The following is a 14,320-nucleotide window of genomic DNA, read 5'->3' on the forward strand; positions in this document are numbered from 1 at the left end:
CTGCAAAGGAATGGAGCTGCAGGCCCGAGCGTGCTGTCGTGCGGGAAGAACGCTCGATCCGTTGACTCGCAACCCCCGACAGTGCCCGCGTCTCCACGCGCAGATTTCAACATCAGCCGATTTCCACTGAAAGCCCGGAGACGGAAAATGCCGTCTCCAGGCTCGCGGATACTACGTGCGGAAATGCGCACAGCGCAGGCAAATAACGATGCAGCACCGATCGGTTATCTGTTTTTTACACTTCTTCGAAAGCAGCCGTGGAGGGACACCGAACAACACATCGGGCCTTCATACGTCTGCTCAGCCGAAGGCGAGCAGCTTCAGTGGAGCGGTTTTTCCGGGACACACAGCACCAATCGTCGGCTATGGCGAAAGCACGGCCGGTGGGAGCTGCGCCCAAGAGTTGGGGCGACGAGCGCGCAGCCTCCCAACCCCACCATGACACGCGGGAATTTCAGGTTTTCAAGTAACAAGCCAGTGTGGAGCACACGTGAGCGTGAATAAATTATTGGAGAGGCTTTGTTTTTGTTTTTCAACAGCAGCATGTGACTCGCACTTAAAAAAAAACTGATTTCATTGAAGTCGAGGGCGCCCCCCCCGCCTCTTAAGCGTCCGACAGGCAGACGAGGCGCTGTAACGGTCATCGACACGGAGCGACCCCCCCCAGGGCTAAATCGATTTGTGGCCACGTGGGAGAATTAAGATGCAATACCCCACACAACTTCACCACTCTACCTTTGAATTTGTGTTTAAGCAGTGCGACATGACCAAGGCACTTCCACTTGGGAATGCCACACAGCGTTGGTCTCCAGGTACAACGGCATCGGGCGGTGCGAGCCTCAGACCCCCCCCCCCCGGGACACGTTGCCGCGGCGACAAAGCTGCAGCACGGAATTCGAAGGCTGCAGCACGGAATTCGAAGGCTGCAGCACGGAATTCGAAGTCTGCGCTCACGGTAGCCTTAGCCAATTAATTTCACCGTGACACAATTTTGAAAGGATGTAAAACGTCCCTTGATTGGCAAAAACAAAGTTAGGGTGGAGCGGTGAGGCATTACGGAGGGCGACCCCCTCCCAGTTGTCACGCTCGTGGACCTCTTGGGAGCACGACGTCTCAATGTGGCCAATCAGGGAGATCACACCGTGTCATCGGACGAGAAGCGACGCCGATTAGCATCGCTCATTCTGCACTCGCCATTTAATTTCCTCCGAGAACACAGCACTGAGAGAGATAAAGAGAGCACCATCGCAAACCCGCCCGTGTCATCGTGACCACCCCCCCTCCCACCTTCAACTCATAAACATTAAGGCCATGACACACTAGGACAGCTTTAGGGCAACTGTTGCCAAGAGTTATCAGGAGCAATATATTTACTTTGCGCAACTGCCTTAACTTAATACGGCAAAAAATTATATAGTCAATGAACAGTCAATGAAAACAAGAGTTTGTTTAATAGCACGTTCAATGAAAAATAGTTGGTCTACAGAGCACACAACCTTGGGTAGTCATGTGAACTCCACCTGCCATCCCGGTCTCACCCACAGGCGGAAACACTGATCCGATTTGTCCAGATCTGGGCCACTGAATTGTTTGGAACATAAAATTACGCGTCAACTATTGCGGGCAACAGTTGCCCTGAATTTGCCTTAGCCCGCCACCTCCTTGAGTGAACAACGCTCGTCTCAAGCAGACCCAAGGGAAAACGTGGGGCAGTTTTACACCTCTCCTGTTTTCCTCCTATATTTTACTCTCTATTGAAAGGTGACAACAAAAACAATAACTCGCATTAAAACACAACGATAAAAAAGGAACATCCGTCCCCCATCTCCCCCCCACCACATCCCAGAAATCCACGAGGACCGATACAATCCGGTTTTGACCACTCTCCTCTCAGGGGTCACGGCCGGGGTGTCGGCTTCGCGTCCGTCGTCGCACACCCCCCCTCCCCCGTGTCTCGGTGGTCCAGTGCCTGCGGTTGCCGCCCCCCCCCCAGCCCCCACCCTCAACACGGCCCCGTCACCGGCGACATTGTCGTTGCAGTGTGCGTCGGCGGCGCTAGCTGCGTTCCGGCCCCACCGAGTCTCCGCTGCCTTCGGGCGACGCGGCGGTGCAGGGGTCGGCGTCGGGCGAGGGGCAGCCGCTGCCCTCCGACGGCGACGGAGGCGGCGGCGCCGGAGAGGGGCTGCTCTTCTCCGTTTCCGTGGATACCGTCTCCCCGGCAACCGACGAGCCCTTGGTGGCAGGGGGAAGAGTGGTTCATTGTCGGGAGGTGGTGGGGTGGAGGTGGGGGTAGGGAAGGAGGGGGGAAAAGCCCTTTGTGAATTTCAGAACCCGAGCGATTATGTTTAAAGCATCGTCAAGCAGCAGTGAAGACTGGGACCCGAGCAGCAGCGATAGGGCCCCTGGGACCGTCGCCCAGTTAAGCGCTCGCAACAGGCCGGCGCTGCCCTGCACCGGCGCTTCCAGCTTCAGATGAACGTTTGTGTGCGCGGACACGATCGACAAAATCTTTCAGAAATTCACCACACATCTCCCCGAAGCGTGTGACTGGATATCGATGGCCTCGCTTAATGTGCAATGTAGAACGACCGTCGCCAGAAACATCACCGATTATATACTTTTCCTTTTGAAGGCCACACAGTGCTGACAAATGTATTGATATATTTTTTTGGCTTATTTGCGCTTGTGCACCACTGCCAATGCAGGTAGCAGCAGCATGATTGACGAGAGATGCACGAAACCCAGCAGCGCCGAAAACCGGACGTCGGCAAGCTGATACGCGTCCGAACTTGACGCTTTAAAATGGATACACGCGTCGTGTGGCAGTGGTGGCAGCCTCTGCCAGGGCCCTCTTGGTGAGAATATCAACAGGTGCAGCACCTCTGATTAGCACGGTTTGCTACATATGGTGCGAAAGAAAACGTACATACAAAAGTCTACAAACACGTCAACAGGGCAACGTTAGCGCCAAACCGGTTCCTCATCGCGGATCCCACAGTCCACCCACCTAGCTTTAACCTGCCATGCCATCAGTGGGCCCTGCTGAACAAGCTTCCGGACACAGGGCAAGGTCTCTGTGCAGACCAACCTACCCTGTTGGGGTCTTCGTGACAACCCACAACACAGCAGCCATGGCACCGTACAAGCAAGGTCACGCGCATTGTCGACGACTGTCCGCTACGTTCAGCGGAGGTCTACGGGAACCACACAAGGCCAGCGAGGGCGCTGCCGCATGACTCGCCGATTACTCTCTCTCTTGCCAAACGAATGTTAGCCGTGAATGCTACGGTTTTCCACTCGGCAGTGGACGTTAACGACCCCGTGATGTCATTAGATAAACAGTAGGGCACGTGTGCCAGCGTCGCGATCTAAATTCGTCAAATGTGAAAAATTACTCGACTCGATAAAAATCACGCACAGCAGCATCATCATCCCCTCCCAGGCAGACTATACTCACGTGTGAAACACAGCACCTTCGTGATAGCCTTCTGTTGTACGAAAGGCACCAATACCAAATGCACTCAATTATTAACTTTATCTTCAAGAGCAGAGTCCTGAGGGCAGAGAACGACCGCTGGCGTTTGTCTTAAGGCCGCCCCTTTACCCAGTGCTGTTTAATTCTCATATCAGGTGCAATTTGAAACTCCAAGCCGCAATGCACTAATGAGGTAAGACAAGCTGCACCAGAGGCAACTAGAGAAGGCTCACCAGCTGGCAGGCCAGGTCACTAACAGAGCCTCACATTTAGCTGCAGGATTCGACCGCGCCAACCGATCTGTGACACAGCAAACCGTTATTATATTTAATCGAATTAATGTTTTCAGTGTTACTCTAGCGCAAAACATTGTTCCTCTAGCCCAGAACATAACAGGCGGGGGTGTGGTAAGTTTTGTGGCAACTTTTATGCATTTAGAAATTTTTGTAAATGCGTGTAAAGTGTCCTTGGGACAGACGAACAACATTTCCCTGATGTAGCAATAAGCGGCTCCTTAACGAAGCAATGAGTGCAAGATTTGGCACCCAGATTACCCAGTTACCAATTCATTTTCCCTGCTTCTCGTGTAACTATGGGGGAGGTGATTTGGTGCCGAGTGCACCAATCCGAGGTTAACTCGGCCTGACGGAAGCAGCTGTTGCAGTGGTTGCGATAAATAAAAGGGTGGCCTGGTGAGAGCAGGAGCCGGCCACACCTCCCCTCGTGCGGCTGCTGTGCACATCAGGGCCTCAGGCCTTGAGCGCGTCTCCGCATTCACCCGGGGCACAAAAGGAAGACCGACCCCCCCCCCCCCCCATCGTGTTTGTAAACGCAATTCGGAGCGAGCCCCGGCTGCGACCGCACGGGGCGAACCGCACCATCCCGAGCGCCCTCGATCCCTGCCTGGGAAGCACTCGGGGACATTCCTTCCTGCAGACCTCTCTCCCTATACCGCCGCTTTGTGGCTATGTACGCACAGCACCGGTGGGCCCCACGGTGCGTCGGCGAAGGCTTGGCGAGCCCTCGCTGCGCCGCAAACTCCTGGTTGTCGTCAAGTGATGTACCTCACCTGGAGATCCCTTGAGATGGAAACATCTCGTTTGCAAGGGTGGTTTCCATGGTGTCAAGTTACTAGTGCATAGCAAACGCAGACTGATACGATGTATACAAACATGTTCAATGTATAACCTTTACAGTATCTGTTTATGCGTTGAACATCGCACCCAGTCAAACACATCATACTATATTATAAAAATAAAATTGTTGGCTAGCTGGCTCCTGCCTACATTCCTGACTGGCTGTAACATAACCGCATGCGTGCGGGTGATGTCACCAACCCACCCCCACCCCACCCCCCCACCCCAGCCGTGGATCCCACGCATTTGCGCGGGATTCATACGATCATATCATACACAGGCGTCCCTCACATATTGTGCGACATGTGTTCCTCAAAAACAGCGCATAAGTTGAATCGCACTTATAAAGCCTATTTTTCCATAGACATACATCTTACAAGGGGGGGGTTGCGTTACCGAAGAAAAATGAACTATCATTTTGGGGTGCCATGGTGGCGAGATGTGAACGACCTCGCCTGGGATACAGGAGTTCCTGGGTTCAATCCCGACCCTGACGATGCCTGTTGTATATTTGGAGTTTGCATGTCTCTCTCCCCGTAGTCGCGTGGATTTTTCTCCGGGTCCTCTGGTTTTTCCCTCCCCATTTAGAATCAACATCACCACGCGTTTTGAGTATTTGGCTGCTGCTTTTAATGTCCACACGATAAGCCACTTCATTGAGCTATCATTTGTGGCCAGGTCGCTTCTGAAAACGAGCTATATAGCTCAGTGGGGGCCTTACCTGGTAAAATCAAAATAGTTTATAGTTTTATTTCATTTCTTTATTTTTGCCCTGGATTTACAAAATAAGCATAAAACATTTTTCACCTGAAGATGATTGCTTGTGTTGCGATCGAAACGTCCTGATATTCTATCTAGGTGGCTTTACCGAAAGACCCATAAAATATAAATGTAATACTTATATTACAAAAAAATACTTAATAAGGAGTTTAATAACAAATAATAATCACTAAAGATGTATAACACTACTTACAAAGATTACTAAATAACGAGTAACATCAGGGCTTCTTGAACGCTTTCTGTGGGCTGCTTCTACTCGTGAAGGGTGGTGGGCCGATCGGTTAACCAGCGAAATAGTTTATCGTTTTTACTTTGAACATTTATCATTGACAATTATTTTTTTATTGAGAAGCATTTTAATTTAGGCATTTTGTGTTGTTGTTTTTCTTGCGCGTGTATCTTCGAAACGCAAAGCGCAAGTGTGAATAATGTCCCCAGAAGATGAATCGCGTAACCGCGAATTTGCACGGTGGCGAGCTGCGTGACGCAAGGGACGCCTGTACTTTTTTAGAAAAATTGTTGTTGGCTGGCTGGCAGGGAGGAAGGGACGGAGGGCGGAACGGACGGACAGATGGCCACATCCAAAGGACGTGCGGGGCCCATTGGTAATGGTAATAATAATTGAATGGTGCACACAGCGGGTCATTTAGAATGTGCTCCAGCTGTAGCGGATACATCTGTCATGTGCGGTCAGCTCTTTACTTTGAAATTATTTCTATTGAGGAGCTAAAAGATGTCACCAGAAAGTCGACATGCCTTGCGCACTGCCCGTACATTAAGTGGCAGGTCGAGCGTTGGCAGGTCGAGCGTTGTCACATCGCGGCTCAGTCAATGTGACACGTCGATAAATAGTGAATTGTTTTTTTGGAATTATATCCCAAAGTAAACAAGTTGACATGCACACCAACTACTGTATTGTACACACACAAAAGGAAGTGGCGGCAAGCAGACAGCCCGACGAACGAACCGTGAGGATTCATAAAAGATCTACGCGGCTGCCTGAGGCCACAGAGCCGAACTAAGGTGCCTTCATGATTCTCTGAGTTGAATGTTAATTTCTGAGGCTCCCCGAGCAGGACTAAATTATCCCCAGGATTCTTAAAATTCGCCGATAATGCCCGAAGCTCAGGAGCCAGTATCAACAGTGGTGTAGCCACGGAAAAAATAGTCTCGTTAACCTATAAATATTTAATAACATACGCAATCGTCTGTTATGTTAAAAAAAATATTCAACAATGCTCTCCACAACCAGAAGGGTTTTTAATTATGGAACACAGACTACAGGAAACTCGTAGTCACATGTTTGCGAGTTGAAATTCTGGCTAGGCAGTTCACTCAACTCATCATCTTTGCAGGGTTGACAAATCGTTCACCACTTTGTAGGAAGCGAAAGCAGCGGTGGGGCCCATGGCGCGATTGCTCGCACCGAGACGCACCGAGTTTCCACCGCGGACCCGGCGCCACCGGTGAAGGGGCGCCACCACCCATCACCCCACTCCCAGGTAGACCAACAAAACTTGACCTTTGACACTTTTTGTCTTTGTTCACCTTGCAGTTTCGAACTTGGGAATCTCGCACGATGTGTGCACGAATTATTTTTATGGGCGACGCCGTTTAAAAAAAAAAATATCCCTATTGCCAATGTTTCTTACCCAGTGGCATCCTCCTTTATTCACACCTGCATTGCCCCCAGGTCCACCTTGAATGTTACTCTGCAACCCGCCAAATGGGCTCTCACCAGATCCAACTAAAAGACAAAGGTGACTGGAACAGTGTGTGCCACGATGAACGCTGCAATGGGGCACGATTACATTCCCAAGTGACCTGCAGTAAACTCCGTGGTACGTTTCAGAAATAACATTAAACAATAAAGGATCACGCAATGTAGAAACCACAAATGCATAGCCGGCAGGAATGTCTCCTGACAAAACAGCCATGGGCAAACAGAGCACAGTAATTGGTGCACCGACACAGAATGAATGAACTCGTTGTTTCTTGACACAGCGCATTGTTCGACAACAGCGGAGGACAATCTGTCAAACATTCCGTGTCTACGCATGCAGATTTCTGACAGCCGAGGATGAGGATGAGAACGGATGAGTGAACGTAACGATGACCACACAGCACCCCCCCCACCCCGCTTGCCACGCTGACCCCAGATGGTTGCTCATTAATAGCACTGCCCCTGAAAATTACCCCTCGACTTAAAGGAGGACCTCCGCGTAATTACATGCACTCGTTACGTCTTCCGTACATTCCAAATATTGATATTTTACACACAATATACAAGCCCGGACTGTGGATGCAGTGCCAGATAAATACACTGATAAAGCGCTGACAGGCTTTAAAAATAAGCGGCTTGTTATTTCCACGACTTAGGTGTGGCATCCGCTCCAAGGGCGGGATAAAGTCTGCAGCAGCAGTAGCGGCAGCAACAGCGGCAGCAGCGGCGGATCTTATAACGAATCGAACCGACGTGGCGTTCACGAGCCGGGGGAGAAGGGCTCTGTGGTATGCACTCATCTTGTCACGCGCTCACAAGTGCCTGATAGCCGCTGCACCTCACACGGGGCCGAGCGGCAATGAATAAAGGCCCTCGCACGCCACAGCCCTTTGATTGCCCACCTGAGTACTATTGGATTAAACGAGTGGATCAATTACGTTCGGAAGTGGTGATTACGAAACTCAAGGCTACCCACCCCCCCTGTCTGCCCCATCCCAAGCCTCCCCCCTCACCTCCATTCCTTGTGCTCTCCCCCCCAAAGGACAAATGCCATTCAATGTTAAGTCTAACCACGACTGGGGATGAATCTACGTCTAAATACTGGTAATTTTCAGGGCAATTTCAAATGTGGCAAGAGGCACCGGGGCACACGGTGGCTCTGATGGCAACAACTCGACATAAACACTGGGCAGCAATGGGGGGGGGGGGGGGAATGCAGCAAGCCCCTTGCCGCCTTCCCCACTGGCAAGCGGCGCTAACCACTCGTCGATCTCACTCGGCGCTCCACTGGCTTCATCCGCTAATTTGTCTCGTTTGTTGCAGACGAGTCGCGTCCCCCGTTCGCCTTTCACGTCGCAGAGTCGCATTCACCGATTCGGGGGGGGGGGGGGGGGTCTTAACCAGGGTCCAACAAACCCATAGCGGACCACTATGGGGTCCGAGAAATGCCAAAAGGAGTCTGCCAAGTGCTGGACGCGAGCATTCCCCTCCCCCCTCCCAACTCTGAGCAGCGACACAGCAGCGCTCGCTGTAGGTGGGTCTGGGGCTCTATAGAAGCTGCAGAGGTCCTTAGTCCAGCTAAGGTTGAGAACCGCGGTGCAAAGTTTGTTTTGCTCGGCCGGGCACCTGCTCCATCATCTCCTCCTCCTCAGCGAAGGAGCTCTCACCTACTCACATCTCTGCCCGTTGAGAAGACGTAAGCGTTGCCACACCCTGGTCTATCAAGACCCCTGATCCTCTACCCTGTTTGTCAAGGTGTCTCGATCCCTCACATATGTCAATGAGCAAAGTCCGGTGGTGGGGAAGGGTGGGTGGTGGGAGGGGGTCACACCTCCAGGCCACGGGGGGGCGGCCCTCCAGTTTGCTGCTGCTCCAGCGCTGCCAGGTGGCGCTGTCGTAGGCGGCGCAGGCGCAGCATGGCGGCCTGCACGCTCGCCTGCCCGATGAGGTTGAAGTCGTGCAGACTGATGAGGTGCAGCAGCAGGTTTTGGAAGAGGCCCATCTCCAGCAGGCGCGGCCCCCACTGCTCCACAAACAGCAGCACCGCTCCGTGCATCTGGCTGTCCGCGATGAAGCTGCGCAAGAGATGGCAGTCACCACCACCGTGCATCATCATCACCACCACGACCACACATCACCACCACCCTGCACATCATCGTCTCAATCTCGTGTCAGCACCATATCAACCAACAAGCACCATCATCCTGATCATAATTACCACCACCATCATCACCATCCCACCATCATCACTACATCAAGCATCATCACCACATCAAGCATCATCACCACTACTATGCACCATCACCACCAGCAACCATCATCATCATCACCACCATGACCAAGCATCATTATAGCCACCACCACCAAGTATCACGCATCATCACTACCACCAAACATCATACATCATCATCATCACCACCACCATCATCATCATGCATCATCGCCACCACCAAGGGGCGGCAGCAGGGTGGCACAGTGGTAACAGTTGTGCCTCACAGCAAGAAGGGCCTGGATTCGTTTCCTGACTCGGGTGCCTTTGTGTGGGGAGTTTGTGTGTTTTCCCCCTGTTCTGCATGGATTTCTTCCGGGTTCTGCAGTTTCCTTCCAAAGCTAAAAAAAAAAACATAAAATGTAACTAGTATCGGCCAAACATCCATCGAAATGCTGACCAATCACCATTCAAATTAAATCAATTTAGATTTACGCACAGCTGCAACATCACCTCCTACTGCCAAAACCTGGCAGGCCGTTTCCGACAAAGAGAGTCTTAAAACTCGGCGAGGCTTTCCCGAGTTAACAAGTGGATTTATAAAATAACAAAAGTGACCTTCTCCCTTGGCCAACATTGTAACTCTGCGCGAAAGCCGAGCATCCGTTTTACGTGACCGCCACTCACCCGTGTTTCATCACGTGCAGGTTCCACATTTTCATCAGCTCCTTCTCCCCCTCGTTCACGTCCATGAACTCGTCAATTTGCTTCGGGAGTTAAGAGCAGAGCCAGGCAAAGAAATAAAACATAATTAAAAATCAGGGGGAAGAACGAATAACCTCTGACACATTCAGGTGAGATCTTTGCAGAGTGGTGCTGCAACAGTTTGTTCCAACTCGCAAATAGAAGGTCTGCGAGTTAAACTTCTGGTTTAGGGGTCGGTTTACTCTGTGATCTGCCTTGTGCTAAAAGAGTCCTACGAGGCAGTAGTGGCTCTTTTACAGAGGAACTGATCCCTGTAGCAAAATAGGATTTTACATAACTAGCCCGAGACCATGCGGATGATGACGAACATCGTCCCATGCCCATGTGACCCTAACCTAAGCTTAAGGTCGTCGCGTTTCCCTGCGCGAACGATTACGTGCGGCGGTGCGGATCCCTGTCAGCGGGCCTCTAGCCAGTGGCTGATAAGTGACGTTCCCATGGGAGAACGGTGACTCTTTAACCGCTGTCGACTCACTGCAGAATGCTGAATCAGTTTTTCCTTTTCCCCCAGTAAAAATTTATATTGCACGATTTGGCCCCGTATCACAAGACTAAGAATCCAAATGGACCTCTCGCAGGGAATTGCAACCATCTGTGTTGGAGGCCGGCCCACAGAAGTGGGGATCACAGAGCTACCCGCTAATTATACCGACGTGGGATAGACGACGCTGGGTTGTGTCACACCCAAACTGGAATAAAAAGAAAATCACAACCATCCCCGACTATAAATCATGCACTGCAACCGCAGCTCCGTCCCCACAGCCCCGATCACGAGGAAGACAAAGCTCTTCTCCTAGTGAACCAAGTGAGGCGAGTGTCAGGCGGCAATGGGTGAGGTGGGGGGAGTGGGCGCCCTCTGACCAGCACGGTTTTCTCGCGGAGCCACTCGGGGTCATTCTCGTCCTCGCTGTCCTCGTCCATCTCTTGCGGCCTCAGCGGGAGGCAGGTGTCGCTGTGGAAGTAGAGACGGTCGTGGCCGCTCACGTAAGGACGCTGCTGCTCCACCTCCAGCTCGTCCGACTCGAGGAACTCTGACAGGCTCGGCTTCGGCCGCTTCGGCCTAGGGGAGGACGGCCGGCCGAGCGGCGCGAGCGCGCGCGGACACACACAGGGCACACGGCAACAGGGTGACGGAGAGGCGTAGCCGGGACCACACGTCCACCCCACCATTGCAATAGTCCGTTGCCTTGCCTCCGCGCTTCTACGCTCGCCTTAGATCACGAGGGCCCTCATTAGTCCCATACAATGATTCCGGTCGCATGGATCCCGTGCATCCTGGTTCTATTCTTTTCAGTTTCCGTTACCATCGCGATACGTACGTTGAATGGCGATTTGTGATAATTGGTTATTTAATGGTTGTGAAAGTTACTCGCAAATCATTTGGTCGCCATTACCTCGAGGCAAATGGACCGGATAAAATCTGAGACTGAAAACAATGACTTCATGAAAGTAGTCCGATGAGTTTCATCGAAGGGAGAGGGGAGCATTGATAACCAGCACGTGTGCAGGTGCTGAGTAGATTGTTGGGGAGGGCCGCATCCGGCAGCGGATTAATCATGGCCGACGAGGTTATCACGCAGTTCAGCGGTGGCGCTCCTCCTCACCGGCACACAAGGATGTAGGTGACGGGCGTTCTCTTGACGGGCCCATTTCTGCTGAAGGCAAACCCCGGCTGGGAGTGGATGTCCTGCGGATTGCCGGCGTACGAGCCGTCATAGCACTCGTTGACGGACACGTCGATGCGAGCACCTTTGGTGAGAGGCTGTGAACGGGAGACGCAAGCCGAGTTAAAACCCTCGAGGGGACAAATAACAACAACGACGACGAGCCAAGCGCGAGTGCCAAACCAGCGCCATGTCTGATGCCGACAGCACCGGACCTTTCTGCACCCCCACCGCTCCTTGCTGTGCGATGAACGCTGTGTTATTGCCCCGTGGGCCACGGACCAGAGCAGACATTGGCACCACCTCGGGTTGCAAACCGTTAGCAGCACCAATTTAGTCCTACGACCAATACGATTGAATTACCACCTCGGGTGGTACCGACAAGTGAAATATCTGCTCTGGGCTCACGGACAGCTAAGAGTTTAAAACGCTTTTGCGAACACAATAGGAACTCCTCGTCGGATAGAACAGTGCGTGGGAGGCTGAAGTCAATCGATAAACGAGTGTGATAAAAAGCGCTCGAGAGGTGATTTCCAGAGAGCGCAGAGAACGATTGTGACCACAGGCGTGAAAGGAGGACCGATTCTATGGTCACGAATGCACCTGTCACTGCCTCGACGCAGCGCGCTGCGAGCGTCATTACCAAAGCAGCCGTGCGAGCCGACGTGGCCACACGAGCACGCCCCCTCTTTGACCATCCCCCCCCCCACGTTGTTTAGCCCTGTTCATCCGGTGTCATTTAAGGGTCCTAAAAGTTACCTGGGCACACAGATTGTAAACGCTCATCTCGATCGATTAGCCGCCTGTCACCGGCCACTTAACGGAATCACTCGCGGGACTAGCTCGCATACGTGGAGCAAAACGGTTTGTAAAATCAGCCGAAATTCTTGTAGCATATCCATATATATATTTATATGCAGTATGTATGTACATAAGTTACGCAGAATGATATACATACATATTACACACAATACATACACATACGATATACTCTACACTACCTTCCAGTGTACCGGAAGAAAGGGGCGGCAAGGTGGTGCCGTAGTAACCCTTGTGCCTCACAGCAAGAAGGACCTGGGTTCGATTTCCAACTCGGGCGCCGCCTTGCTGTGTGGAGTGTGTATGTTCTCTCCCTGTTCTGCATGGGTTTCCTCCCAGTTCTCCGGCTTCCTCCCATAGCTAAAAAAAACATACAATATAACTGGTAATGATTGGCCAAGCATACCAATGCCGAACACTGTAAATGAATCGATTGGGGGGGATTACCCACGACTTGGCAGGACGACCCTCATGAACAAGAGCTTCGAGGACTCGCTGGGTGGACGAGCGTAAATAATGAAAAGCAAAACATTAAGAGAGGAACCATGAAGTCCTTCCAATGTCCTGGTGCCCAACTGTGCCCGCCCAGCGCCGAGCGTGCTCATGGTCTAGTGGCGTGGGCAACACCGAATACACACATTTCCATAACAACAACCAGCAGTGCCATCCAACCACGCTCAGAAAATAAGCTCCTGGGGGAGGGGGACGGGAGAGAGATGGGGGAGAAGTGAAAAGAGGACAGAGTAAGCGCACGCGCACACACATTCAGCTACGCGCACGGACACGCGCCCACTCGCATGCTCCTCAATTACAGTAGAACCCCTCCTAATGACCACCACTGTTAACGACTAATCGCTTAACGACAGGCCTCCATAGAGCCCAATGTGTAGTATATTGTGTAGTGTATAGTAGTGTAGTGTACTGCCTCCATAGAGCCCAATGTGTAGTGTATAGTGTAGTGTATAGTAGTGTACTGCCTCCATAGAGCCCAATGGGTTCACTTACCGACCATTCCCCTGTTAACAACGGGCTTTTGGAGGTAAAGTAAATATGAATTAATGCATTGATTAACCGCGTTTCTTTAAATATTATGCGTCTATAATGTTGTTATTATCTTTATGTATTAATATCCATTGCTTAAACATTACAAAGTGCGTTTTTGGATGAAAAAGTGAAACTTTCGATGCTATCGAAACTAATTAAGCCTTTAACGTGTATTTCCTATACTCGCTTAACGACCAAATCTCGTAACGTCCGATTTCGTGGAACCAATTACCGTCATTAAGAGGGGTTCCACTGTACACGTTTAAAATACTGCAGTTGCCCGCTTGTTTAAACGAGGATTGATAATCACCCATCTCCACTAGCAACCCTGGTGCAGTGGTGGAAATTCCATATTCCTATGCCAGACGGTTGCGACTGCTCTACATTGTGAGGGTAAAGCTCAGGAGGAAGGGTGACTGTGTTCAGGCTCCACGACTGTGGAACTCTCTGCCCGATGGCGTCACAGGTAACTTTTATATTAAGGCTTAAGGTAAATTTCCATGAGTGGAAATTGTTAAATTGTGAGTATTTACTGTTTTATTAATATTTTTTCATGTGCGTTTACGAAGTTTGTCTTTCTAAATATTTGTTTCATCTTAACTTGTGCATAGTGGCCTCGTAATCTGATGGCAAGAAAAGGTGCTCTATAAATACAAATTATTATGCCTGGCGATGTTCTTCAAAGTGGTACTAATTGTATCGAGA

At 51.2% G+C, this 14,320-nt stretch overlaps 1 protein-coding gene across 5 annotated transcripts in view; it reads right to left on the reverse strand.

Moving 5' to 3' along the window:
- Positions 1–1,432: 1,432 nt before the first annotated feature.
- SUZ12 (SUZ12 polycomb repressive complex 2 subunit) overlaps positions 1,433–14,320 on the reverse strand; it is a 52,375-nt gene continuing 39,487 nt past the window's right edge. For 2 of the 5 annotated variants that reach the window (XM_078611202.1, XM_078611203.1), the window contains exons 14-20: positions 12,827–12,931; positions 11,693–11,850; positions 10,950–11,148; positions 10,011–10,090; positions 9,611–9,724; positions 8,946–9,189; positions 1,433–2,232 (exon numbers count right to left, since the gene is read on the reverse strand). In XM_078611202.1, coding sequence (XP_078467328.1) covers positions 2,056–2,232; positions 8,946–9,189; positions 9,611–9,724; positions 10,011–10,090; positions 10,950–11,148; positions 11,693–11,850; positions 12,827–12,931 — 1,077 coding nt within the window. In that variant the 3' untranslated portion in view covers positions 1,433–2,055. The remainder of the gene's footprint in view (positions 2,233–8,945; positions 9,190–9,610; positions 9,725–10,010; positions 10,091–10,949; positions 11,149–11,692; positions 11,851–12,826; positions 12,932–14,320) is intronic. The other 3 variants (XM_078611204.1, XM_078611205.1, XM_078611206.1) reach the window with 3 other exon arrangements.

Source organism: Lampetra planeri, chromosome 35 (assembly GCF_965212315.1).
Source record: "Lampetra planeri chromosome 35, kcLamPlan1.2.h2, whole genome shotgun sequence".
Classification (NCBI taxonomy): domain Eukaryota; kingdom Metazoa; phylum Chordata; class Hyperoartia; order Petromyzontiformes; family Petromyzontidae; genus Lampetra; species Lampetra planeri.